At 40.6% G+C, this 26869-nt stretch overlaps 2 protein-coding genes across 6 annotated transcripts in view; one reads left to right on the forward strand and one right to left on the reverse strand.

The window, feature by feature from the left end:
• Positions 1-26869, reverse strand: part of nonC (serine/threonine-protein kinase Smg1) — a 352394-nt gene that overhangs the window by 153267 nt on the left and 172258 nt on the right. For all 5 annotated transcript variants that reach the window (XM_083136748.1, XM_083136746.1, XM_083136747.1 and 2 more), the window contains exon 39: positions 14346-14481. In XM_083136748.1, the coding sequence (XP_082992874.1) occupies positions 14346-14481 (136 nt within the window). The remainder of the gene's footprint in view (positions 1-14345; positions 14482-26869) is intronic.
• mAChR-C (muscarinic Acetylcholine Receptor, C-type) overlaps positions 14581-26869 on the forward strand; it is a 33418-nt gene continuing 21129 nt past the window's right edge. Inside the window, exon 1 of the mRNA XM_083136381.1 lies at positions 14581-14686. The gene's annotated coding sequence lies outside the window, so the exon portion shown is untranslated. The remainder of the gene's footprint in view (positions 14687-26869) is intronic.

The raw sequence follows: 26869 nt of genomic DNA on the forward strand, positions 1-26869 counted from the left end.
TTGACAAAAACTCAAAAAGAAGCTCGCGTCAATTGGTGCAAACAAATGCTCAATAAATACAATCGTGGTGCTTCAAAAGACGTATGTAAGATTGTAACAGGTGACGAATCATGGATATATGCATATGAGCCGGAACGTAAACAGCAGTCGACTGTATGGGTGTTTCAAGATGAACCCAATCCAACAAAAGTTGTTCGCGCTCGAAGCACATCGAAACAAATGATCGCCTGTTTTTTTCGGGAAAACTGGTCATGTGGCAACTGTGCCTTTAGAGGAACGTAGAACGGTCAACTCTGAATGGTACACAACAATTTGTTTGCCAGAGGTCTTCGGTCAAATACGGAAAACAAACGAACGCCGTCGGATCATTCTTCATCAAGACAATGCCAGCTGTCACACATCTCGTCTAACAACCGACTTTATGAACAGTAAAAAAATAGAATTGATTTGTCATCCGCCGTACAGTCCTGATTTGGCACCTAATGACTTCTTCTTGATCCCGAATGTCAAGAATAAATTGCGTGGACAACGATTTTCGTCGGCGGAATACGCCGTTCATGCGTTCAAAAACCATATTATGGAGGTGTCTCAAGAAGATTGGAAAAACTGCTTTGACAAATGGTTCGAACGAATGCGAAAGTGTATTGACCATAAAGGAGAATACTTCGAAAAACAATAAAGCAGTTTTCAATGCCAAATTCCTGTTTTTTCATTGTTAGGCTCAAAATATAAATAGTGACCCTCGTATACAGTTTTAAGTGTTGTTTCGTCATTTACGACCTATTAGCACATTATCTCCGTATTATCAGAGTTTTTCCATTTCCTTCATTTCCTTATGCAAGTGCCATTGATAATTCTGTTTAGAAAATAATATATTTATAAATTAAATGTTGCTTATTGCTCTATGCTTAGCTACCCCGTTGGGGTGATGCCCTTCAAAAAGATCGTTGATGTGGAAATTTCCAGTGCTACGGGGTGAACGTCGACGGACTCCAACCCCGACTATAAAAATGTCAGTTGGGCTTAACAAATAACAGTTTTTTACCATTTTCACCACGACGAGGAACCTTTCCTCTGTCTAGAGTTTAGTCCACTTATACTGGCCAGACTGATGATGGAGTACTAAATGTACGTAGCACTTGGCAAAGGAACCTTCTTCGAGAGTTTGGTCCACTTATGACTGATCCACTTTAGACTGATGATGGTAAATATATGTAGCATTTGGTAAAGCCATCCCCTGTTTGAAATCCTCAAGTTTTCCCATTAGTAAAGATTTGCATTTGTAAGAATGCTGGCTGAAGAACGATGCTGCGTAAGGAAACGCAAACTGGTCTGAATATCAATAAGTCAAGGGTAGGCCACAGCGATAGTTAGGCTAACCCTGTGTTAGTGAAAGTAACAATGGTTAGGCCGTAGGTACGCCTTTGTTGAATTAAGGAAATTAATTGATTTGGCCAATGAACATATGGAAACGCTATGTAAATATATCTAATAAACCCATGTAATCAAGATAACGTTCTGGTTAGACGAATTTACTCCAAGAACTACAGTACTGATATTTTTACCAGATGTTTATTCACTTTCTGTACTTGTTAAAGAACCTATGGACTAAAAATATAAATGTTATGTGTAACCCCCCTTTCGTAATTCCGGCGTTACTCTAATCTGATCGCGAGACACCTAGGTTGAGTCGAAGGAGAGAGATTTGAAAGGATTAAAGAAGGGAAGAAATCCAGGGCCGGATATAAAGAAGGGAAACGGGGGCCAATAACACAACTTTCAATGGGATCATTACAACCCAGAAGTGTCCATGACTGCACAAGTATCCTTTCATCCATTTCCCTGTGTATTCTGATAAACTTGAAGTGTATCATTAGCAGTTTATGTACTTTAATGTGTCACTGGAGTCAACATTGACTGTTTTATTTTACTTCGCTTTTCTGCCACTTTTGACTAATCGCGATGATAACGAAATGGATGAAGGGACAAAAAAATATGGACAAGACAACACAAGCCCCGCAGAGGATTATACTGGCTGTCAGTGGCGGCGATTAGTGGGGATGGGGCTAAACCTTATTTAGAAAGGGAAATATACTGTCTTTGCCCTCCAGTTTTGGAACACAATCGCCGCCACTGCTGGCTGTGATTTAAAACGCCGGAGCCTAATTAGTATATATATATATATATATATATATATATATATATATATATATATATATATATATATATAAAAGTTTAGTGTGTTACGTGGAAGAGAGATTGACATTTGGGTGTCTTGAGACACCTGTGGTCTACACATTCGTGTCAAATGATACCCTCTTGGCTCTGTGTGTAGAATAAGGGTTAATTAGAAGAAATGGCGTTGTATCCACTAGAAATGTATTTGTAAATTGAAAAAGCATCGCTAACGAATGAATACTACATGCATCACGAGGTATAGTCCGGTTTGCATCTTGCATTTGTCATCTTACGTCGCATTTCTGGCACTTTTGGCTAACCGTGGGGCACGCTACACGCAAATTTCAACATACATTCTCCACCACTATGGAAAAACACCACAAAAATTTAATAGAATGCAGAAGTATGGAAGTTCGCAATACCGGAGAATGTGCGAAAGACTGCAAAAGGAGGGGGGTTCAATTCAACTTCGAATATTTACATTGAATACGTGGTCAAAAGGTGTTCGAAATACGTATATGACAAGACAATATATTATAGACTCTTTATGTTAAAAGATGAGGCCGGTTTCATCTTCCACAGTTCCAGCATAGTAGTATGATTAACACTCTGACATTTGGTGCAAGCGGTCCCGGGATCGATCTCCGGTGTAACTTCAAAGTTTCGACGTTGACCCAGCATCGTGAGGACAATATTGAGGAGGTACTTCAAAAGAAGCTACAGCAGACTCTAGTGTAGAAAACGAGAAAATAGCGGCGATCACCACGCATTACCCAAGGAAAAGCAGCTTGGCCCTAAAAGAGCTGTTGAGCCATGCGCTTAATTTCATCTTCCCCGCTGTTTAGTTTTTGAGATGTACGCACTTGAAAATACAGTTTTGTAAACTATTTTTAAAAATCTAAAAATCGGATTGTTATCCAAAATCCTTGTAGGGGAGTTCATAAAATTAGGACATCCCCGCCCACCAAAAATGGACAAAATACAAGTGCCGAATCACACGGAACTGGATTCCCAGTAGGAATGCCCTAGTTGGCGCTGGACTGGCTACCTGGCTGGAAATGGTGGCTCCCAGGGTGGATGGTAGACTCGTTTTGACGACTAGACCGTGTTCTAATTGCAACTGGCTTCTCTGCTAGAATCTGTAGCAACAGCCAATCAGAGCGAAAGCTTGGTCATGTGAAAATAACAGAGTTAGGTAAAGAGTTTTTTCCTGTGGTTTCCGAGCGTTTGTTGTTTTTGTTAGCTGCTCGATGAAAGAAAAACAGAGATACTTAGGAATTTATCCAAAGCCATGAGATTTGTACACGACAGATGTGATTAGCCGATAATGAAAATCCTTATTATTACCAGTGTATTAAATGTTGGTTATATTTAGCTGAACAAAATATTTTCTTTTATGAATGAATCCTGCGAAATCTCATGTATGAATATACAAGGTTCGCCCATAAAAAACAGAACTTTTTCTTTTAGGAAATAAAACAAAAGTAATTATAGTCGACGCGCTAGCTACGTTAACGACCGGCTGGCTTTGAAGTCGACGAGCGCGCCCACCAGCTTCAACAATGTAACAGACTCCACGTGGAGAAGTCGAGTACAATGACAGCTGCGCCCACACTTTCCTCATTTGCAGGTCCTCCGTTAAAATTAACCTACAGCTTTCTTTGCTGATATGAAGCATGTTTGACAGTTACTGCGTGATTAAACGTCTATCACCTCTCACCAGTGCACGAACTTTCTCCACATTGTCGTCATTCCTTGACGTTGAAGGGCGTCCTAATCTTGGTTCATTATCGATACTTTCACGTCCACCTTTGAAACGATTGTACCACTCATACAACTGGGTGCTTGATAATGCTGCATCACCATACACTGCCCGTATCATCTGTAACGTTTCGGTAAACGATTTACCCAATTTGTAACAAAACTTTATGTTGTCACGTTGTTCCATCTTGATGCGCGTATTTTGTACGCCGCCTGCACACGACCTGCATCTGACGCACGCTTGCCCTGATACCGACAGCCTGTAACAGATTGAAACATGCTCTGACGGGAAGTTTAGATATAGCTCTTTGCAGTGTTGCCAGGAAAAGGTACCTTCTTATTTGGTTTGGTTCTTGTTCGGTTTCTTTATGGGCGGACCTTGTACATATCAGAGTTAATTAAAAAGCTTGTCGATTGCACCTTGATTACCACATTTTCTTTCGAACCGATTTCTAGCCCATGCTTTTCATTTAATTTTAATTTTAAATAATATCAGTAGCTATTCTCCTACGACGTTCTTTCTCAAGTGGGTCGTCCATCTTTTTAGCTTGTCTGATCTGCGCAATGTCTTGTGGGAACAAAAGTATAACGGTAACGAGTATTGTGTGAAGCGAAAACTAGCATATGAGCAAGTACCACACAACAAGTCCAAATCCAACTGGAAAATCCAGCAGAAAATCTAGTCTCGTGTGATTCAGGCATAAAAAGGAATGCCACATAGCCAAACAGTTAGTGCCACACTGCTACAAAGAGGTCGGCAAATTTCCCTTCATGTGACAAAACTAGAGTCAATGACCAAGGTCCAAAAACGGTAAACAGCTAGAATTTCATACTTCATTTGTGGAATATCTTACAAAGAACAACGTAATTACACATCTGGCCGGTTAGCAATTAATTTGCATAAAAACCGTCCACATGGAAGTGGAGTGGGCAAGAAGAACTGACGAGGCGACAAACTTCCACGGAACCATGGTTCCTCTTCAGCTCCCTACCTTTGTTTGTTTTCGACAGTGAATAAGCATCAACGGACGTCATCATCTGCCACTTAGCGGCGCGTCGACATAGACGCGATGCAAAAATATCATCAGTCCAGGATTTGGGAAGGTTGGGAGGGAAAAGGTCAATAAGCTTCCGTCCCGGACCTCTACAAAACGGTCTTCCACTGGAAAGAAGTAAAGCATTGAAGACGACCAGAAAATGAATAATGTTGTCTTTTATTATGTTCAGAGTAATCGAGACAGGACCTACAGTTTACAGTGCGATCCGAAATACTGAGCAACGTGCTACGAAGACTGGGGCACGTCGAGTATCTGAGCGATGCTTGCCGAGGGTGTGTGCTCATTGAACAAAATATCAGTGCCTTTGAGAAATCTGTGATCTGCGTCGAGTGGACAAGATTTCAGTGATCTTGAAAAGCTGTTAAGTATGGAAATGGTTGATGTGAACAAAACTATTGATATTTAATTTTTCGCACACTTACACAACTTTCCAAAACTACTGTGTATATATGTAATAAACAACACTTTCATTTTAATACAATTACAAAAAGTGGAAATTATACAGTAAAACCTCGTTAATCCGGACTAATGGGTGGGATAAGTTGACCGGTTTAACGAAAGTCCGGATTAACTGAAATAACCTAAAAGAACAGTAGAAAGTGCATTAAAACTAGCCACATTTAAAACCTTGCATTCTGCTTTTTTGTTTCCCTGTCCGGATTAACGAGGTTTTACTGTAATACCTTCTGTTACTTCATCTCTAATTACGATATATCGCAAGCCGTTGATCACAAATTCTTCTTCATTAGCCGCAATCTCCACACAATTGTCCTCTTCCTATTCTTTGCCTCGTGAGATCGAAACGCATAAACGATATATTCTGTGGCTAGCAAGGTTCGAGTTCGCTCGGCGAGCGCTTTTGGCTGTGAAGTGCTGAGTGATCATGTTGATCGTTGAGCACTCAGATACTCGACGCGCCCCAGAAGTCCGAGGTTCGAAATCTGGACAAACATGGATGTATTACAATGTTCGTCGCATCATCAGATCACCATTCGTGTTCATAGTTTTCTTGTAAGTTCACTTTATGCAGAGAAAGGCTAATCGGGACTGGAACTACAAAGTGGGACCCGAACCACGAGAACCCTTGAATACAAGTCAACATCGTTATTGCTACGTCATCGGACAAGCCCACAGGCTCCACATGTTGAGAACGAAGGAGGGTATGTCTCTCCAGTGACTGTTGCTGATTTTCGGCGTGTAGTCCCGTTTCACCTAATTGCTTATCAGCACAATATAATGTGATTTATAACCTGGCCGCCATTCCTGGCGAAACGGGATGTCCCCTTTCGCCAAATCACATTTTGCCTAAACGGATTGAAAGGGAAATACTTCAAATGAGGGAAATTTGCTCTGTTTTGTTAATTCATCCTTAGCTCTCGGGGTCTCCCCGATGGCGCAGTGGTAGGGTCGTCGCCTTGTAATCATGGAGTCCCATAGTGGTTCCGATCTCACTTTAAAACTGTAGGTCCAGTCCCGATTAGCCTTTCTGTGCATAAAGTGGACTTAAAACACCAACTCAACAACAACTCATCCTTAGCTCTCCTTGATGTCTCACACCTGGTTAGGTTAGGTTAGCTTACGTTGGATAAATCAAGAACAAGCAGAAAATGAAGTGTTAATGAAGCTGCTTCTAGTTGGCAATCCAGCTAAACGTCACAGATTGAAATGGAGACGTGTTAAGGATCGTTAAGATAGACTAAGAACTGGAGTCATATTTTCTTTTAACTTAATACGACAAACACTTCTGAATTGTGTGACGATGCTCCTTTTTACGAGCAACACCTGATTAATTGGCTCATGTGGCTGTTCGTAATTAGCATCGGCACATGTTCCGAAGCTTACGTTGATCACCGTCAAAATTGCCCTTACGTGCAATACTGCCTTTCCAACTGGTTTAGGCGAAACAGAAAATCACATTTCGCTGTCAGATCTGATTGACAGGTGTTGATAAGCCATTAGGCGAAATGAGATACGATCATTTTCTGTCATGTCGGGTGAAGGGTTACTTCATTTACATACACAGAGATTCCTTGACGAGTCTTGACCTTGTCTAGATTTAAAAACGCCTGTCTACTTCCATTTTTTTTTCACCGTCGCAGATTCCGGGTAAGGGTCCCAGCCTGGAAATGCATGTTCTTGGAGTTACTTCACAAACATCTAATCAGCATTCATCCTCGTCGTCGCGACCAGGCAAGAAAACTGGGCAAAATAAAGAAAATACGAATGTTTGTTTAATTTTTGTATATGTTAATTCGAGAGTGGGACAGGCTTCCTCTCTCACCACCTGACTGTTCGAAGTTAGTTTTGCTTCGGCGCCATGCTGATTTCTGAAACCGAGCAAAAAACAAATTATCCGATATCCGGATTTATCTATCACTAGTAATCATGGACGTCCGGAAAGGGCGGGGGGGGGGGGGCATGCCCCCTGGAAAATTAATGTCCACCCAAAAATTATATATTTCACACAATTTCATTTCAGTCACAGTAATTTACGTTAATTATTGTAAATTCGTTGAAGAAACATGATGATTTCACACTGAAATAGTGTTTTTTGAGGGGGCATCACTATTATGGAGGAAAATATGCCTGTTTGCCCCCTCCCCTGGGAAAAAAAAATCCTGCGGACGTCCATGCTAGTAATACCGTCCGTGCTGCTTTACCATCTGTGAAAAGGGTATTCAGGATTTGCAGCCAAAATAAGTAAAACCGTTGTTCCACAGATGAGGCTGTTCTACTAGCCCAAACATTGCTAACGGGGAGTTCCGTCATGTTCCATTTTGAAAACTGACGGCTGATTCGTGATATCAGTTATAAACGAGGCATTTTCAACTGCCTGTTCCCCTTCTATCCCAAATGCAAGTCTGAAGTATGGAGAGCTGGAATAACAGCGAGAGAGATTAAGCGCGAAAGGAACAGCCGCGAATGGGATTAAACGCGAAACCAAAATACAATACCGGGAACAACCGCGAAACCAAACTTAAACACCGGAATAAGCGCGAAAGGAACAACGGGAAACGGGATTAAACGCGAAAGGAACAGCCGAGAACGGGATTAAACGCGAAACCAAAATACAATACCGGGAATAAGCGCGACAGGAACAACCGCGAAACGGATTAATCGCGAAACCAAAATTAAACACCGGAATAAGCGCGAAAGGAACAACGGGAAACGGGATTAAACGCGAAAGGAACAGCCGAGAACGGGATTAAACGCGAAACCAAAATACAATACCGGGAATAAGCGCGTCAGGAACAACAGCGAAACGGATTAAGCGCGAAAGGAATTAGAGCGACGAACGATTGAAAAATAATACAAATTTAATTTTTCTCGTGAATTTCAACACACTTTGCGCACATTCTGTGAACAACACCCCGCGAATCGTAAATTTTCTGCCGTGCAAGTTTAATGTGTGATAACAATCCGCTAAAGTATCATTTTATGAATACACTAGTCACAATAATTGATACAATACGTACATTTTGACAAACAAGTTGTTACTTCAGCACTATTCTCTTCAACAATTTTCCAACACGTTAGTTTTAATTATTATTATTATCATCGACGGTTCTTCCACGGAGGAAATTGTCCTGTTCCCAGTTGTGGTGATTATCACTCACGAGTCGATTTCTCTCTCGCAAAAACTCTTTTTATAACCTCAATCACCACCATATTTTTTTCTTAGCGAACATAAACTCGTTCCGTTACGTCTTGACAGGTTCAAGGTAACAACCCATGCTCAGATCTGCTCGTCACAGTCCACAAGCATGATGTCACGATTTACGTAAATTTTCCCCAACCAACGAGTGCGCGAGTAGCAGCGTTGCCAACTCCATACATTTTTCTTGCCATATTTTGGCCAGCGCTGGGGCAAATTGCTTGCGAAGGTCAAAACATAGGGACATTTTATACCGCGTGTATACGTTCACAGTCCTCTCCGGCACTTATTTTTCTTGTTGGAAAAGCATAATTTAATTGTGCATTACCTCTCTCTCTCTCTTGGGGTGTAAGGTGTGACCCTTTCTGAGGAGACCCAAATGCACCCGGGAGTGCATTTTGCAGACTAATGAGGCTCTGGCGTCTGGCGCCGTGTGGCTCGTCTTGTGCCCATTTCATTTTATCACCATTCAGTCTTTTCTTCGCGATTAGTCCAAAGTGACAGAAAAGCGAAGTAAAAAAAATAATCAAATGGACCAATCTCTCTTTCTTGCTGTGGGGTTCTTCTAAAATCTTGTTATCAAGAACAGTTGCTTATTCACTCATTCTGCTCCTAATGATACAATAGGTATAGAAAATGAACGTGAAAGTTTGCAGTTTTTCTTTCTTTATTTAGCGTCACTTTTCTTCAACCTGTAGCCGATCGCAACGATGATGTGATGCAGGTTCACAAAGAAACAGTCATGTATAGAGCTGAACTCGAACTCTGGAACCTTTTGAGAGTCGACCACTGAACGAACTTGGCTAGGCAGTTGCAGTAACGTAAGGCTGCACAGTTATGGAAGAAATCTCGCCACAACCCATAAGCGCAGATAACAACATGCAAATTGCCCATTGCTCCTCAGGGTTACCACTCATACTACAAAATCAAATTTCCCGAAGTATTTTTAAATAACATTCCAAACCCCACTATTACTCTATACGAGTTAACAAGGTAATAAATAAGTGTTATGTTTTCAACCGTACATGTTAATAAAACGAATCAAGTTCAGTCGACATTTTTGAAATTAAATAAAGAACGTAGCATCCGAGGTGTAGGGGGGATCCTCTTTGGAGACACTCAAATGTTAAGTTCAATTCCACGTAGTACATTCCGGTAAATGCAGTCTTGCAGGTGAATTAGGCTCAGCCAATATAATCCTCTATAGGCAGGCACGTAGCCAGGGGGAGGGCTAAGGGGGCTGAAGCCCCACCGAAATCCTATAAATATTCAATTTAAATGTTTTTATTTTTAATAACAGAAATAAAGTTATAACCACAGTAAAAACTGCATAAAAGTTTCGTGTATATTTTTATATTCTACCATTTAATCCAAAGAAAAAAATGGATCCACAGCTTCCAAAACTGATACTTTTCTTTGTGAGAGGTCACAGAATATACACTATACGAGTAAAGTTTACCACTAACTGTTAAAGCCTTTTTTTTGAACGATTGTGTAAAAGTTAATAACAAAATACAATAACTATGATTTTCAGTACACTAACTGAAACTGTACAAAAAAAAAGAAATAATGGCTAACAAAACCCCTCCGTTTATGTAATAATAACAATACATTTGAATTAAAATTGGCAACATTTTAATAACTTATAATAGTTATTATTGTAAAATAACAATAATTATTGTTGTCATTATTATTTGTACTAATCAAGTTTTATCTATGGCCTGACCCCCTCTACAAATATTTCTGGCGACACCCGTGCTGATAAGAGATGAGCCCTCACTCCGAAATAAAATTCTGGCTACGGGCCTGTCTATAGGGATGTGTTGTCTCGTGCTTTGTCCTTGTATATGCTGATTCCCCTTTACAGCTGACGCACTCACAACTTTAATTTCAATCAATCATACATAACATCCCACCTCCCAAAAGGAGGAAAAGTTAAAACCATTTCCAGTTTCCATCTCTCCCCTCCAAAAGAAACTGATTTCTCCAGCTTTTTCAACAATTTTTTTTACACAATCCCCTGACCTTTTCTCTTCCTTGACTTTTCCAGGTCAGTTGGGAACCTGCTGTTTGCCGCCATAACTGGGAAAAATAAACAAACAACGCCAATAACCATAGACATGGACGTCGGCAGAATCCCTTTTCAGGGGGAGGGGACAAGCAAGGCATTTATGCCCAAACCATTCCGAACGATCTTCAACGACATATACCGAACTTATGTCTAATTATTATAAGTCTTTTATAAGCAAATTACCGCGAATTAAATTATGAGTGTGAAATAAGTAACTAATGGCAACTATTCATTTTTCAAGAGGAAGCGCCCTTGCCCCCCCCCCCTCACCCGGATGCACATGACCAGAGGACAACCTCTGATACAGCATCAACGATATTACATTACTCATAAAAAAGTAGGATGTACAGCCACAGGCAATAAAAATGGGACATCTAGATCCTGAAATACTTACTTCCCTGCAATGCGTTAAGTGTGTTGCCTAACAATACGGCGGTAAAAATTTGCTATTAAAATCCACTTATCGCCGTAGAGTTAGGCAACACACATAACGCCTTGCAGGGAAGTGAATATTTCAGGATCTAAGTGTCCCATCTTTATTTCCGGTGAGTGTACAATAAAAAAAAAAAGAGTGCACAATAACGGCGATGAGCCGTGCTTACTTCTCCGGTGACCACGTAAACTATTCCAGTTTAAAATCTGAAGGGCCACTGGCGTACGAGCGATTTGCTTTCGGGAGAGGAGATTGGAATTGTAAAGGTTAATATTACATAGTTCCGTCTAAGCCCCGCGACAGGCTAAGTTTGCAGCAACTTTTCGCATATGTAGATGCAAACGTGCGCGCAGAATATAGTTCCGCTGCAATACTGCCGATTTTCTCACTGTCTGTGATATGAACAGCTCGGAGCTTGAGGCAAGCCTGGCACGGGAAATGCTGATCACCATTCTTGCGTGGATTAATACATAAAACCTGCTGCAAACGTAACCTGTCGCGGGGTGTAGAGGGCAGGCCTTATCTTCTTCTATATATACAGCGTGTACCACTTATACTTATTATAAAATAAACATTCATAATTTCCAAAACAAACTGTCAGAATGATGTTATTGTTGTTTCATTTTAAAGAATGACTCACATTTTTTTTTAGCAACACATTCAGTGGTGGTTGCGCCTGCGCAGTAGCCAGAATGTCTTGAAAACTGATATTATCAGTTTCTCAGTAGTCATTCGTCATGTGGTCGCCACAAGAAAAGGTGTTTTGTGTTTTAACGTTGCCTGAAGTGAAGTCTGTAGACTTAGGAATTTGCAGTTGCCTGCTAGCTTGGCGTATGGATTTCCTCGGACTCTGGCTAATGAGGCCTGAACACGCTCCACATTCTCATCTCATTTTTGAATGCTTACCTCTTATCCGCAAAGAACAAAGAACCGGTTTCGCGCAACTGTTTCTCCCATTTCCTTATTGATATGTACGATGGAACTTCTTCTTTAGCACCCAAACCATAACGTGCACGAAATCGTCTCTGCACAAGTGTCACAGACTTCACTTCAGGCAACGTTAAAACACAAAACACCTTTTCTTGTGGCGACCACATGACGAATGGCTACTGACGAACTGATAATATCAGTTTTCAAGACATTCTGGCTACTGCGCATGCGCAACTACCACTGAATGTGTTGCTAAAAAAAATCTGAGTCATTCTTTAAAATGAAACAACAATACCATCATTCTGACAGTTTGTTTGGAAGTTATGAATTGTTCTTTTATTATACGTATAAGCGGGACACGCTGTATAAAAATGTGTGTGCATATTTGTTTATTTCGGCATAACTCTCGAACGCCTGGAGCAATTTCAACCAAACTTGTTACACGTATCACTTGCAACCTGGAAATAAATACTGTGGGGGTAAGACACCCCTAGGGATGGGGGTGGAAAGGGGTGACATGTAATAATAACCGAGAACCACCGATATTAAATTCCGCACAGACAGACATCCGTGAATCTATGCAATCTGCACAACGATAGTGTTGTCTAACATTCAGGCGGTGTTGCGAATTGAATCCATAGTTTTCGTGACATTCCCAATGTGGTTCAACTCCAAGTTCATCACATATCGGCATGGTGAGGGGGGGGGTTGAGAGAGGGTGAAAAATAAAATGCCACAAATGACCTAGATTAGTGTCGAATCCATAGTTTTCGGAGTCGCTAAGCTAATTGGTGACATTCACGATCACATTTAAAATTAGTTACACTTTACACTATAGTTAGAATTCATTATTTTCTTGTCTAATACAAGATTTGGATAAATAAATACCCGGGCAACGCCGGGTTATCAGCTAGTACACTATAAACTATTCCGTAATTACAATTTTTAACCTTCAAAGACTAAAATGGTAAACGGAGGTCATTTTAACTTTAAGGGGTCTCTGCAATTATTATTTTATTTCAGGGTTCTTTACTGGTTTCACTTGAAAATTCTTAATTTTCTCAAAATATAACGGCTATAGCCCCGTTAATTCCTTCTGCATATGGCTGTCCAAGAAAAATGCCATTCTTGTACTTGTCTAGTTGGTGGGACAGAGGAGGCCCGTAAGTTATTTTTTTAAAAATGGTGACAATGAGGCATATGGGAGGAGGAGTGTGTTTTCGTGACTTTTCCTAGCTAGATGGTGCACTCTTTTCCAACCACCAGACCACCCCCTCTTCATTTTGAGCAATGGTGCAAGGATCGTAGGCGCGCGTAAAAAAAAACAAAAAAAAAAACGAATTTGCAATGACTCGAAAATATGTAGAGTGCACGAATGTTTAAGTGCAATAGGCACTACAGTATGCAGCCCAAAAGCTATAGCACTCAATCTTACTTAATAAATAAGAATTCTCGGGTTCGAATCCCGGCCTGGGCATGGGTGTTCTTTGTGAGTGTCCCTTCATCAATTTCATCATCACTCATCTTCGCGATTAGCCACAAGCGACAGGAAAGCGAGATAAAATAAACCAGATCAATTATCTAATAAGAATTAACATATTTCGTTGATTTATTCTAAATACAGAATTGCCTAACTATACAGCCAATACTTGTACCATAATCTCAATATTTGAATTTATTACTCATTAAACATATGCATTGGTATTTGAATTGTTTGGTAAAGTTTAACTTATTTTTCATTAGAAAAGACATAACACGATAAACCACAATAACATTTTGTGACATATAAATATTCACTACAATATTCCGGATTTATAAGAGCTTTTCTGCAATTTGTTTGCAATTGATCATAATTTTGTAGCTTTTCTTCCATTTTGGCTAATGTGGGTTCAACTGCTGAAAAAGCATTTTTAAAAAGTCCAAGGGAAAGGGTTCTGATCCCATAACTCACTCTTCGGGATAGGGTACACACCCTCTATGGAGGAATATACTGGTTGTGGATACGGGCGCCAGAGTCCCGTTTGCCTGCATGAAAGCGGTGTCCACGGTATACAGAGTGAAGCAGAAGTTGATGCTTGACTTACTTTATGAAAACTCACCCTTCACACTATTTGGAAACATTTCTGGACAGTGGTTGGCAACAGTGGCCGAGTCTTTACTTGCATCGCGGCGGGAACGCCGAAAAGTGCCGAAATTAACCACAAAACATATAAACCCAATAATAACCAAGTTGACATATAAATAAAATATGCTACTCACCCGTGTATCCAGCTTCATTCCCGGGCGTCCAATCAATAAGAGGATCGTAAACAAACGCCTCCAGCAAGGTCAAAAGCGTCTCTCTGCCTTTCTTCATTATTTTAAGCACATGCTCGCAGGATAGTCGAAAGATGCCCTGGGGGAGAGAGAGAAAATGAAAATTAAAAGTGATTATCCGTGGCCTTGGGTTGACGTCGGCGAAACCAGAAATTTGCACTCCCCGAGTGCCATGCGCAAACTCTTTACCATTTCCTCGCGGGGAGTGCCGTGCAAAAAAGACAAAAGCTGGACTGACCAGTCAGCTGCAGTGTTCGCCCACCTTTACCGCGAGTTTGTACCAGGTAAGGCGCTCCCTATTTATATTTATCTATTAGGATACTTTTGTCCGTCTGTTGTCCTAGATGAAATCAGACAAGACACTTATCGTTTTTGGCCGCTCCGGTGTACTTAGTGAGAAGGCACATTTTTTTTCACTTAAGAGGAATAAAGTGGTGGTGATCAGCGACAATGCAAAGCAGGACAAAGTGAGCCGGAATGAAATCAGTTTTGTGCCGGAACTCAGTTCTTGCCACTTGCGTACGCAGAGGGGGTGGAGGGGGGAGCTGATAGGGCTGCAGCCCTTCCCGAACTTTTGAGTCATGGGCGTAATTTTGGACTTTGGAGGTGCAGATATGAATTTGAGGATTCATTTTTTTTGGGGGGAGGGGGCAGAGTTGAAAAGATTTTCATCCCATAAAAATAGTGTCCAAGATTATTTGCTAAATAACTGTTAATTTGCGAAATCACAAATAATATTATTTAAATTTTAAGAAACATGAAAATTTTGGGTGGGCAAGTGCCTCCTTGCCCCTGCCAAGTTACGCCTATGAAAACAGCAAAGAACTCGGGAAAAACCAAAGTGGTAAATGCAAACTTCTCTTAAAATGATCCGCGATTATAATTTTTGTCTTTGCACAACTTTCAAAATAAAGGTTAAAAACTACAATTACGAAATATTCTGTACTGTATCCTCCCAGAACGTAGCTAGGTGTTATGCACCTTTACAATACCAGCCCCCCTAAAAAACATACGCCCATGGTTCCAGCTGTGACGTTGGCCACTAATTTTATTTACTTAATACACTATACAAAAGTCAATCCTTTGTTACATTAATTCTTGTCTTGACCCTCAGCACAACGCGCTACGACGCCAGGTGGCCCCGGTTCGAATCCCAGGATACTTAAAATATATGTTCCTTGTGGTTGTCCCCTTATCACTTTCAATCAATTAATTTTTGCAAACAATTGACGAAGCGGAATAGAGAAAGTTCTTGCACCTGTCGGTATGCGGTCAGGAAATTTAAGAAAGAATAATATATTTGGGTCAGTGCTATTAGTTTAAGATGTAAATGAGAACCTAATTTCCTGAAATGACAGATCTTGTGTTTATATATTTACTTTGGATACAATAATAATAGTTTTCTTTGACGATACGCAATGGTATAGGTAAAGAAACTACAAGCATTTTACTTTAACGAAAGAAGGATGCGTGTGTGTTTACATGGATGCATGATTCATTTTTGAATACGGAGTGGGTTTTTAGGCGCTAAAAACCTGCAATTTTTTAATTTTTATGTTCTAAAACCAGCGGAAACATGTTTGCTAAAAGTCAAAAATATTTTCATTCAAAGTCTGTCAAACAAATAGATTCTCACCAGTGACAGGAGGGCGTTAGTTGCTTTCTGTTGATTACAATGAGAAACAAAACACATTTCCACATTGTCCATTGAAAGTACACGACAAATATCCCTGAACAATGACTTGTATTGTGAAAACGACCTTTCCACATCACACGTAATCAGAAGTGCATATTTGAAGTGCGGGATGTCACGCACACTTACATCATCAATTTCACCTACTGTTTCGGGTCATGTAATCAATGGGTCCCGTGTTCGATGCCCGGTGGAGACATAATGGTTCGAAACGCACTTTGAACTGTAGGTCAGTAGCACAGCATCATTGAAGGAGATGTAGCAGTAGTGACCGGTGTGTTGAGTCGTCCGGAATAGGTCAGCAATTTACAAATTTACCGCGTATTTCGTCTATTTTATGCATCAACTCCAAAATATGCGTTTACACAAAGAATTCGGAAACTTTATTTTGTCTGGAATATTTATTATCTGGAATTTTATGTTCCTTCCCTAGAAAGACGTGTTTTGTGTTAAAAGTAAAATTATGCATTTTTATGTGAAATAAAACTGGTAGATTACATTTCAGCCTTATGGACGGCACTCTTAACCGAGCATGGCCGACTTGTGAAAATAAATACGTAAATAAATTGTTTTTACCTAAAAAAAACCCGCTCGCTATTTATGAACATACAACATGATGAACACAACAAAACAAAATAATAGCTAGTGATAATACACCAACTCGAAGTGTACAGAAATTTTCTTTTCCAGAAAAAAAGCAATGTATTAATTACCATTGTTATTTGCATATGCATTTATTATTATTAGTAGTAGTAGTAATCATGCCTATTCATTTGTGGTTTGCGTTCCGGAAATTGACTGAAATCACTAAGCACTGATTCAAAGTCCAAATTCTATAATTTAGCCATATTTTGGTTATTCTACATAGCTTTTCTATATATATATATATATATATATATATATATATATATATATATATATATATATGGAAGATACCGTTGTTTCGTGAACGTGAAAACCTGTTTTGTTTTCAGTCTCGTCTTGGGTTGCTAAGGGCATCCTTTCGAAAGCACTAACAATATTTACTCGTGCTCTAATGGCTGAGTGCTCAGCATAACGCGCTACGAAGCCAGAGGTACCGCAATTCGAACCCGGGACAAGGCAAGGAAGTTTTAAGTCCTTTTTATGTACAGATATGCTAGTCAGGAATGGACTTAACAGGTTAAAAGTGCGATCCGAACCATTATCCCTCCACTGGGTATCGGACATTTGATTGGGACTGGACCTACAGTTTCAAGGGGGATCCGAACCGCTGTACACCCAACTGCAAAAGTATTGTCCATCTCTATTTTCATTCGGTCTGTTTTCCAGAACGTGATCAGGAATTGAAATAAAAACGACAGTAAGCAGAGGACAACATCAATTTCGCATCAACAGAATTCTATTCCTTAAAACAGTGGTTCCCAAAGTGTGCGCCGCGGCTGGCTTACACGGGCACCGCGAAATGTTCCACTGAAATTCAATCAATGATATGATCGTTCCAAATGTGTGTTTATTTTTTTAACTTAAGGCAAGCAACCTAACAACACTGAGCATTGCTAGTGCTAGATAGGCCTACATTCTGACTTCGGGGCTGTGGATAAATCTTGAAACACTAACAGCGTCGTGAAACTAAAAAGACTGGGAACCCCTGCCTTAAAGCAACGGAGGTTGTAGAATAATGAATAAAATAGCAGTGAACAATTAACCTACCATTATCTTTACCGTTGACTGTACAATGTGCCTTCAATGGGTACCGAACCTGGGAAACTTTTATCACACGGTGAATGTAACCATCCATTTCATCAGTTCATTTATCCTCATCGTCGCGATTAATCAAAGATATAGAAAGGTGACGTAAAATAACAAAACAGATAGAGGCAGTCAAAAGTTTTCCAAATTTAAACAGAACACTCGCAAACACTTACTTGGGATTTCTGAGAAAAGTAACACCGACAGTCCTCACCCTTTGCAGTGTGTTCGTGTAGTCGCAACAATGATAGAACCCAGTGAGGTACTCGAAAACAACTAGTCACTTATTTCGAAGCATCGGGGCATTGTAGCTACAAGTAGCATTTACTTTTTATGCGTAACGGTAACTATACTTTTTTTAAAAAAATATGTGACCGTAGGCGGCGCCATGGAATTGGGATTTGTACTTTCGCATCCCTTCTGCCAAGCTTCGCGCTTTCAAGCCCACCACTGGAGCTAGGCGTTTCTTGACCCGTCCCTTCCGCCGAGAAGAAGTCATCTTAACGCGGCTACGAATCGGACACAGCCGTCTCGCACATCTTCGTTTGATGCAAGGGCTGAACCCTCCGCTGTACCGTACCTGCAACTTAAGTGTTCGACACATGCGACAAGGATGTGCCGATTTTAATTTACCTGACAGGGTTTCAACCTTCGACTTAACGATTTGTCAGCTTTGCTGGGAGGCAGTTTTTCTTGTTTTTTGAGATGAGCAGGACTCTTCCATTGTTTCTGAGGTAGTTTTTAACGTATACTTACATTTCTTAATGTGTTGTGTTTGTCCCATGCAGGTCCCTCTTCAACTTGCATCTTTACACAACTTTATAACCCAAAAGATAAGAGTTTTAGATAAGGGGACTATTCCCCGTATACATTGAAGGGGGCATAATGTCCATACGTGCTGACCACCCAAAACTTTAAATCAATCGAATCAAAATCCTCAGTAACAATAATAAAAATACAGGGTGTCCGAATTGAAACGCCCTAATTTCAACTGTCTGTAACTCCGATGCATACAAATGAATTATACATTAATGAATATACCGTGCGTCCATTTCGATCTTCAGCCGATAGATCGGGAGAAGCGTGGCGGGCGGCGCTCACGGAGATGCCGACATTTGCGGCCTGTAATGCCCGCTTATTTTTATGGACATATACAGACATTTATATAAATATTGCAAAACGAGCACTAACCTGCGTTATAAGAGTACGGTTTTAATTTTAGTAGCTTAGTGGCTATGATGATTTTGACACGCCCACCTCTTGTGAAACACTGCGTAGAGGTTTGTTTGGAGAACGTTCTAACGCTGCACCAATATCATCGAGTTTTGCTTCGGTTAGAATCCGTCGTTTTTGCCTAGGTGTTTTAAAATTTAACGATACAATTTAAGGACAAGATGTCTAACCGTATCTCTATGTGGAGGTGAAACGCCTGGGAATTTCTGTACAAATTGCCTACACACGTCTTGACACGAGTCTGTTATCACGTACGTGTGTCACACATAATTTTTTTTTGTTCTAACGTGAACCTTGCGGCTGGCATTCCAATCGTCTCACTGACACAACACACATACACAATGCAATAACACAAACAAGTAACTGGAAGTAAACAATAATAATACTCTTGCGCACAGTACGAAATTAACACGCTCTTGGTTTACATTGCTCGCCACTATATTCACAGCTCTGTCTTCATCTAGTCGCGAAGGAACAAAAAAACTCGAGCTCGGAGATTTCGGATTGCAAGGAAGCTCACGAACTCCATTCACTTTTAACGGTTTCGTCTGCAGCGTAATCTTGATACAGTGTTGCACATTCGAAACCTCCAAACGATTCCCATCGCCACAAAACTCTTTCAAGGATATAAACTTAAGCAGGACGTTACTGGTCAAAACTATGATTAAAATGCTTTATTATCTGTGGCTCTTAACGTCGTTTCTATAGCGTATTTATTTGTGTATATACGAGCAGAACTTGGATGAATTACACAAGAACTTTTGCGTGTTATAACACAGGTTAGTGCTCGTTTTGCAATATTTATATAAATGTCTGCATATATCCATAAAAATAAGCGGGCATTACAGGCCGCAAATGTCGGCATCTCCGTCAGCGCCGCCCGCCACGCTTCTCCCGATCTCTCGGCTGAAGATCGAAATGGACGCACTGTACATAGTCCTAAAGTTTCAGTGAGCAAAGTAGTAATTAGTACATTTCTACTTGCGCCTGACATTATCCTTATCGACCCTTTTTTCCTGCGGGGGTATGTCAAGGACATGGTGTATTCAACCAAAGTGACAACTCTGGTACCGCTTCGTGATAGGATTACAAGGGACAACCAACATGCTACAGGCAAACTGGCGGGAAATTAAGTATCGGCTGGACATCCTCCGTGCAACTCATGGGACGCATTTAGAAATGTACAAAAAATGTACTAAATGTACTAATTACTACCTTCCTCACAGATACGTTAGGACTATGTACGTATATTCATTAATGTATAATTCATTTGCATTGATCAAAAACAAGGAGTTACAGAGAGTTGAAATTAGGGCGTTTCATTTCGGACACCCTGTACAATGAAGAAAGTTCCATAGTACATATTGTGACAAATTGATGACTTTGCATGCTTTGGTGGAGACAAACATGGGTCTAAGAGTAAGTTCAGTCCAAATTAGCAACTATACAACTACTGCTATTCCATTGTTTTTTAATTAATCCTTTCACAGCGGCCACTAATTATTTCTTACTTTTACGTAGCCTTATATATAGCGGTCGACTTCCGACCTCTGTACATAAGTTCCCGAGTTCGAATCCCGCCTTGCGCATGGGTGTTCTATGTGAGTGTCCCTTCATCTGATCACTCATTTTAGCCAACCGACGCTGCCTAACAAGTATATAAATCTTTATTTATTAATTTCCACCACACTCAATATTTTGGAAATTTTATGTATTGGTGATATTAGCATATAAAATGTTATATTCATCTTAAAAATTCATTCCTTTCATGTATGTAGGTCAAAAGGCTGATATGTATTTGTCACAACAGATGCAGAAACAAATACATAAGCGGAAACTTAATACAGGGTGGCCCATAGGTAGTAGACCATAGTTTGAAGCGCCGTAACTTCTAGCAGAGTCGGCATAAAAAGAAAACAGATGGCTTATTTTATAACACAAACACTCTATAATATTGGTTTTCCATTGTGTGATCAACTTGCATGCCATCAGCCAATACAGGCCTGTAATCGCAAAGACACATTTTCACACGCTTTTGCACAGCAGTAAATTCCTCAGTAATCACATCCTTCAGGTCCTGTAGGGTGTTGATGTTGCGGGAATAAATTTTATCCTTGAAATATCCCCACACGAAAAAGTCTGGTGGGGCGAGGCCAGGAGAGTGCACATTCAATTGACCCGCGACATCCAATCCAATGTCCGGGGAATGCCTGGTCCAACCAATTCCGTACAATTGTGGCATAATGAGGGGGAGCTCCATCCTGCTGCCACCACAACTGACCAAAGTGGTGTCTCTGTTGGAGTAAAGGGTAAACACTGTACCTAATGAGCTTCAGGTAATTCTCACCATTGACGCCATCTTCAAAGAAGAAAGGGCCAATGACACCTTGGTACGTAACACCTCCCCAGACCATGACGCCGGGTCTTTTATCATCGTACTCGACTACCACATTTGGATTCAAATCACGCCCGTAAACACAATTATGTCTGTTTACACTACCGGACAGGTGAAATTTGGCTTCATCAGCCCACACCACACTCTGTTCCAACTGTGGGTCCTCTTCCAACTTGGTGAGCCACTCTTCAGCAAACTGCAGGCGGCGATCAGGATCATCTTTAGAACATTGCAATATGACACTTCTGCTACATGTTACAAGTTAAATCTGTCAGAAAATGCACTTCTGCTAGAAGTTATGGCGATTCAAAGTGTGGTCTACTACTTATGGGCCACGCGGTATATGTAGATTCTCCGCCAATGTGGCTAATCCACAAGGAAGAATGAAGATCAGATAAAATTGATGAAGAGACTCGGACACATGTACTGGCAGGATTTGAACCTGGGAACCAGTGTGACGAGGCAGTCGACTACACAATGAGTTATTGGAATAAGTAAACGGTACATACGAATGCCCAAAAGAAAGGAGTTATTCTTTGTTCTCCACTTTGTACACAGGCTAACAGGGACTGGGACAACAGCTTAATGTGAGATCACAAGCAGTGTGCAATGTGCTTCCACCGGGTAATGAACCCGGACCACACTATTATAAAGCGAGAGCGTGTGCCATTAGGGAGGTCAATGTTCAATTATTATACATGCTGCTAAGAACAATTGTCACTAAAATTCAAACTAGGTTAGCTTTAGCAACAATATTTACAAATTTTGTTGTTTGGTTAAATCTCTTCGACATGGGGATGGAAGGAAAGTGATGAGGGTTTGAACCAGCAGGCTCCAGATTATTAGCCTATCACCTTCACCACTTTGTAGAAAAATACAAATATGGAATAGTTCTGATCATAAATATAATGTTTATCAATATTTCGTTGCAGCTGTGAAACCACAAGATTCTGTACAACTAAAAAACCAACAAAAAACGCACTTTATTTCCAGATTCAATGGCGGACAAGGTAGGAAAGTGCGACAAATTTTGGCTGGGTTTAAGAAGTTCTTCAATTCACGTGCGATTGCGAACTTCCAACTTGTCAAGTTTTAATAAAATGCCGGGAGCTTAGGGGGAAATTTTGGGACTTTATGTACACGAGCATCTATAATCTCAGTCACGCTATCTCCCGGACCAAATTCACAGCACAAATGGTTATTTTGACAAAATGCTGTTTCCCTGCCGGCCGCTTCGGGGAGGGAGTAGCGGTAGCCGTAATTGGCTGACTGCAAGTTTGTTTGTAGGTAAAGGAGCCAACAGCACGCTACTGCCACGAAGGTTTTGTCCGCGCCGGTTGTTAGCATGGAAGCACTTGGTACGGATCTCTCTGTGAATTCTGTTATACCTAGGTTAAGCAATTATTTCTAATAACAATACATTATCTTCTTCTGACAACATGCCGAGTAATTGTGAGTATATGCTGACAGTTTCAAAATAGCATTTGATGACGTCTACTTCATGGTCACTTTTGAGTTGTTGTTTAACGCCCACTTTATGCACAGAAAGGATAATCTATACAGAGTTTGAAACTGGAATCCGAACCACTATGGGCCTCCACCCTCAAAGACATTTCTGCGTCCCTATCGCTTCGCTGTACGGACAACGACGTTAGTAATAAAGCGTATATTGATACACTTGTAGGTTGAATTGCATCTTCTGAAAATATGCTGTATAAAGAAACAAACTGCCGGAATACTGCGAGGTAAGTACCAGTGCTCCGGTATGCCCGGATTTAGACTAAATTTTATTTTCAAGAAAATGGAACACCAGTTCCAGCCAATAGAGGTGATCAAATACAGCACTTAAGTATCTAAAAACTACCGCTATAGACATAACTCACGTTAATTCACACCGCCCTCGAAACTATGACGAGAATTCGATTGAGTGGGCAGAGGAGACGTTCTGTGTGCTTTCTCAAGTGAAGAGATAACACAGCAGAGGCCTGCATATCTTCAAGAGCTCGCCATATTGAGAGACTGACGTATAAAGACAAAGCAAGGGTTTGGCAATGTGTCAAGACGCTACTTCGTCGCTTTTTTTTCTTCTTGTTTGCCGAATTTATCGGCAGCAACGCATAGTATGAATGTATAATACCATGTTGCGTACCTCCTCCTAATTGCGAACTGTCTAAACGCACGACCATGAAATTAGGCGGGTGGCAGAAGTTATCGCTGTTGCCACGTTGGAGAACAACCCTTGTGTTCGAATGTTTAAGAGAATGAAAGATCTCGTTGTAGAGTTGGTATTTGTAATCCATGTGATACAAACTGACAGCATTTGCTCGAAAGGTCAGGGATGAGACAAAAGTGCCCCGGAGAGAGAGAGAGGTCTGTCTGACGCTCGAACTAGGCAACGCAGCACGGTTGACGTTGCCACACAGTGCGCGGGAACCAGCGACTTTTATCCCGCTCTCCCTTTGCTTTCCCCATATGTGGTACAGTCCAGTGTTGCCACATGAAGGGAAATATCCCTTTATGAAGGGAAATTCGAACCAAATTTTAAGCGAAAATGGAATGAAAAACACCAAAATTCCATGGAAATTTTAATACATCAAACTCAATATTAGTACAGTTTATACACTATTTATTGTTAAAATTATTATTATTATGCGATTTTTAGTGAAGGGAAAAACTGAGTGCCACACGGGAATTTTTTCCCTTGGAAAGGGAAATTTTGACCTCAAATTGTGGCAACACTGGTACAGTCAACGCAACGGCAAAGATAATGGTTGTCCATCGTTATTTTCATTAATTTTTATTCTACATCCTGTGTTGTTTTAAGGAATTAAACTATGTTGGTGCGAAACAGGCATTGCTCTGTGCTTATTGACATTTTTATTTCAATTCATTATCATCATATTGTGCAATACAGATCGAATGAAAATGGTGATGCATATTCGCCTACTGTTTCTTTTGCCGTTGAGCGTACCAGCGCAATTCCGCCCAGACGCCTATTTTCATGGCAGACCTCCAGACCTCCCGAAAGACTTACCAAGTACTAAAATTAAGTAATGAAAATATTAGCATTTGTTGCATAATCGATGGTTATTAATTTCCTCTGAACTTTTTAGAAGGCAAGGATTATATTGGGATCATACGGCTTTGAATAACATTACAAATATGATTTATGTACACTACTACTCAAAATAATATGCATAAAATATTATTCAGAAACTTACTTTTCTCCAACTACATATAACATCATTTTTGTTATTCGATAAATATTCAATTATTCATCTATTTGACATTAATTTCATTGCCAGGGCACTTCTTTTATGTAAATTATTCTGATCTAAACTACAGTTAAGCTACGTAATGAATATGCGGTTATATCTCTATTCTTATACAGTATTTTTACCTAATTGTGTAATAATAATATAATATTAATTTATGTATAGAATTAGTATTAATTTGATTTAATATTATTTTAATTTAAACATTATTATTGTTATTCCTGAGACACTTTGTTCGGACCCTCACCCGAAACATATTTCTAGATCCGCGCCTGGTGAGACTGTCACCCGCGGGGCTGTTCTCGAGTTAAGGCCGGAAGGGTGAAGCGACTTGCAGCCAGAGCTGTCAACCACCTGGAAAGATGGCCTTTCGTTCGGGCTTCGAGTTAGACTGCAATAACAGGAAATGCTTTCGCAACAGTGGGGGTGGGCGATCAGATCAAATGATATAACTGCGGGACGCACTGCTTCCCGCCTCCAAATTGAGAGGTTGACGGACGTGACGGACGGACACCACGGTCAATTTAGATTGCGCAGCAATTTTCATTAACAAATATATTGAACTGGAAATACTCGGATTAATTGGAATTTTTCAGTGTCCGAAATGGAACATATCAATGAAAATCAGCACTTACCAGATTAATTTTATTATACTGGCCAGAGGAAACTAAAAAGATTATATTAGATTCAGTCGTCGTCAATTAATTTAAACCAAATTTTATATATTGTCAACAAGCATAAACATAATCGAACTAATACTCTCTATGATTATGCCATAATTTATTAATAGGGAACGGATTTTAAGGTGCAGCATCTTTAAAAAAGTGGCCGCGGTGGCTCAGTCGGTAACGCGTCTGACTACCATGCTCAAGGTCCCGGGTTCGATCCCCGGCCGGTTCAAATCCGGGAACTTTTCTAACGGTGGAAGCGGCCCCGGCGCCCACCCAGCGTCGAATAACATGGGTACCTGGGGGAAACCCTGGGGGGTAAAGGCGGTCAGGGGCGTGATGCTGATCACATCACCCCCGCTCACGACCGGATCAAGAAAGTGTGGGGCGTTACCCCCACACCCCCTATACGCCTTCATGGCGTGGTGCTATGCACAGGGGAACACTTTACCTTTTTTTTTAGCATCTTTAAAAAAATATAGCGGTTTTCATACCGGTCTTTTAAGGGTGGATCGAATGAAAACGGAACAGTGGATGTATTGGGTTACGAGGGCCACTATTTATACTTTGAGCCTTGGCAACACTGATTGAAGTTTGGGGCGATTTGACGTTTGCACGGAATCGTCTGGTATTATTGACCATAACGTACTTCAAATGTTTTGTCAATAGCTTAATTTGTGTTGTTTATGTTGCCTTGGAGATTGCGCGACAAAAATAAAATGGAATTAACTCGAACATTTTCGTGCGATGATTTTTTACGATTTTCGACGTGGATTATCAAGACAAGAGTGCATCGACCAACTTAATTCCACATTTGGCGATGAAGCCCCATCCTTTGCCACTGTGAAACGCTGGTATAACGAATTTAATCGTGGCCGCCATTCGCTCACCGACGAGATTCGCGAAGGTCGTCCAAAATCGGTTGTTGTTCAAGAAAACATTGATGCTGTGCAAAACCTAATACTGCAAGATCGTCATGTGACATACTGTGAGATTGAGGCAACCATAGGCATTAGTTCCACCAGCATATATAAAATATTACATGATCATTTAGCTGTGAGAAAGGTATGTTCTCGTTGGATCCCACACAATTTGACAAAAACTCAAAAAGACGCTCGCGTCAATTGGTGCAAACAAATGCTCAATAAATACAATCGTGGTGCTTCAAAAGACGTATATAAGATTGTAACAGGTGACGAATCATGGATATATGCATATGAGCCGGAACGTAAACAGCAGTCGACTGTATGGGAGTTTCAAGATTAACCCAATCCAACAAAAGTTGTTCGCGCTCGAAGCACATCGAAACAAATGGTCGCCTGTTTTTTCGGGAAAACTGGTCATGAGGCAACTGTGCCTTTAGAGGAACGTAGAACGGCCAACTCTGAATGGTAAACAACAATTTGTTTGCCAGAGGTCTTCGGTCAAATACGGAAAACAAACAAACGCCGTCGGATCATTCTTCATCAAGA

The sequence above is a fragment of the Lepisma saccharinum genome, chromosome 15 (assembly GCF_977018435.1).
Source record: "Lepisma saccharinum chromosome 15, izLepSacc3.1, whole genome shotgun sequence".
Taxonomy (NCBI): domain Eukaryota; kingdom Metazoa; phylum Arthropoda; class Insecta; order Zygentoma; family Lepismatidae; genus Lepisma; species Lepisma saccharinum.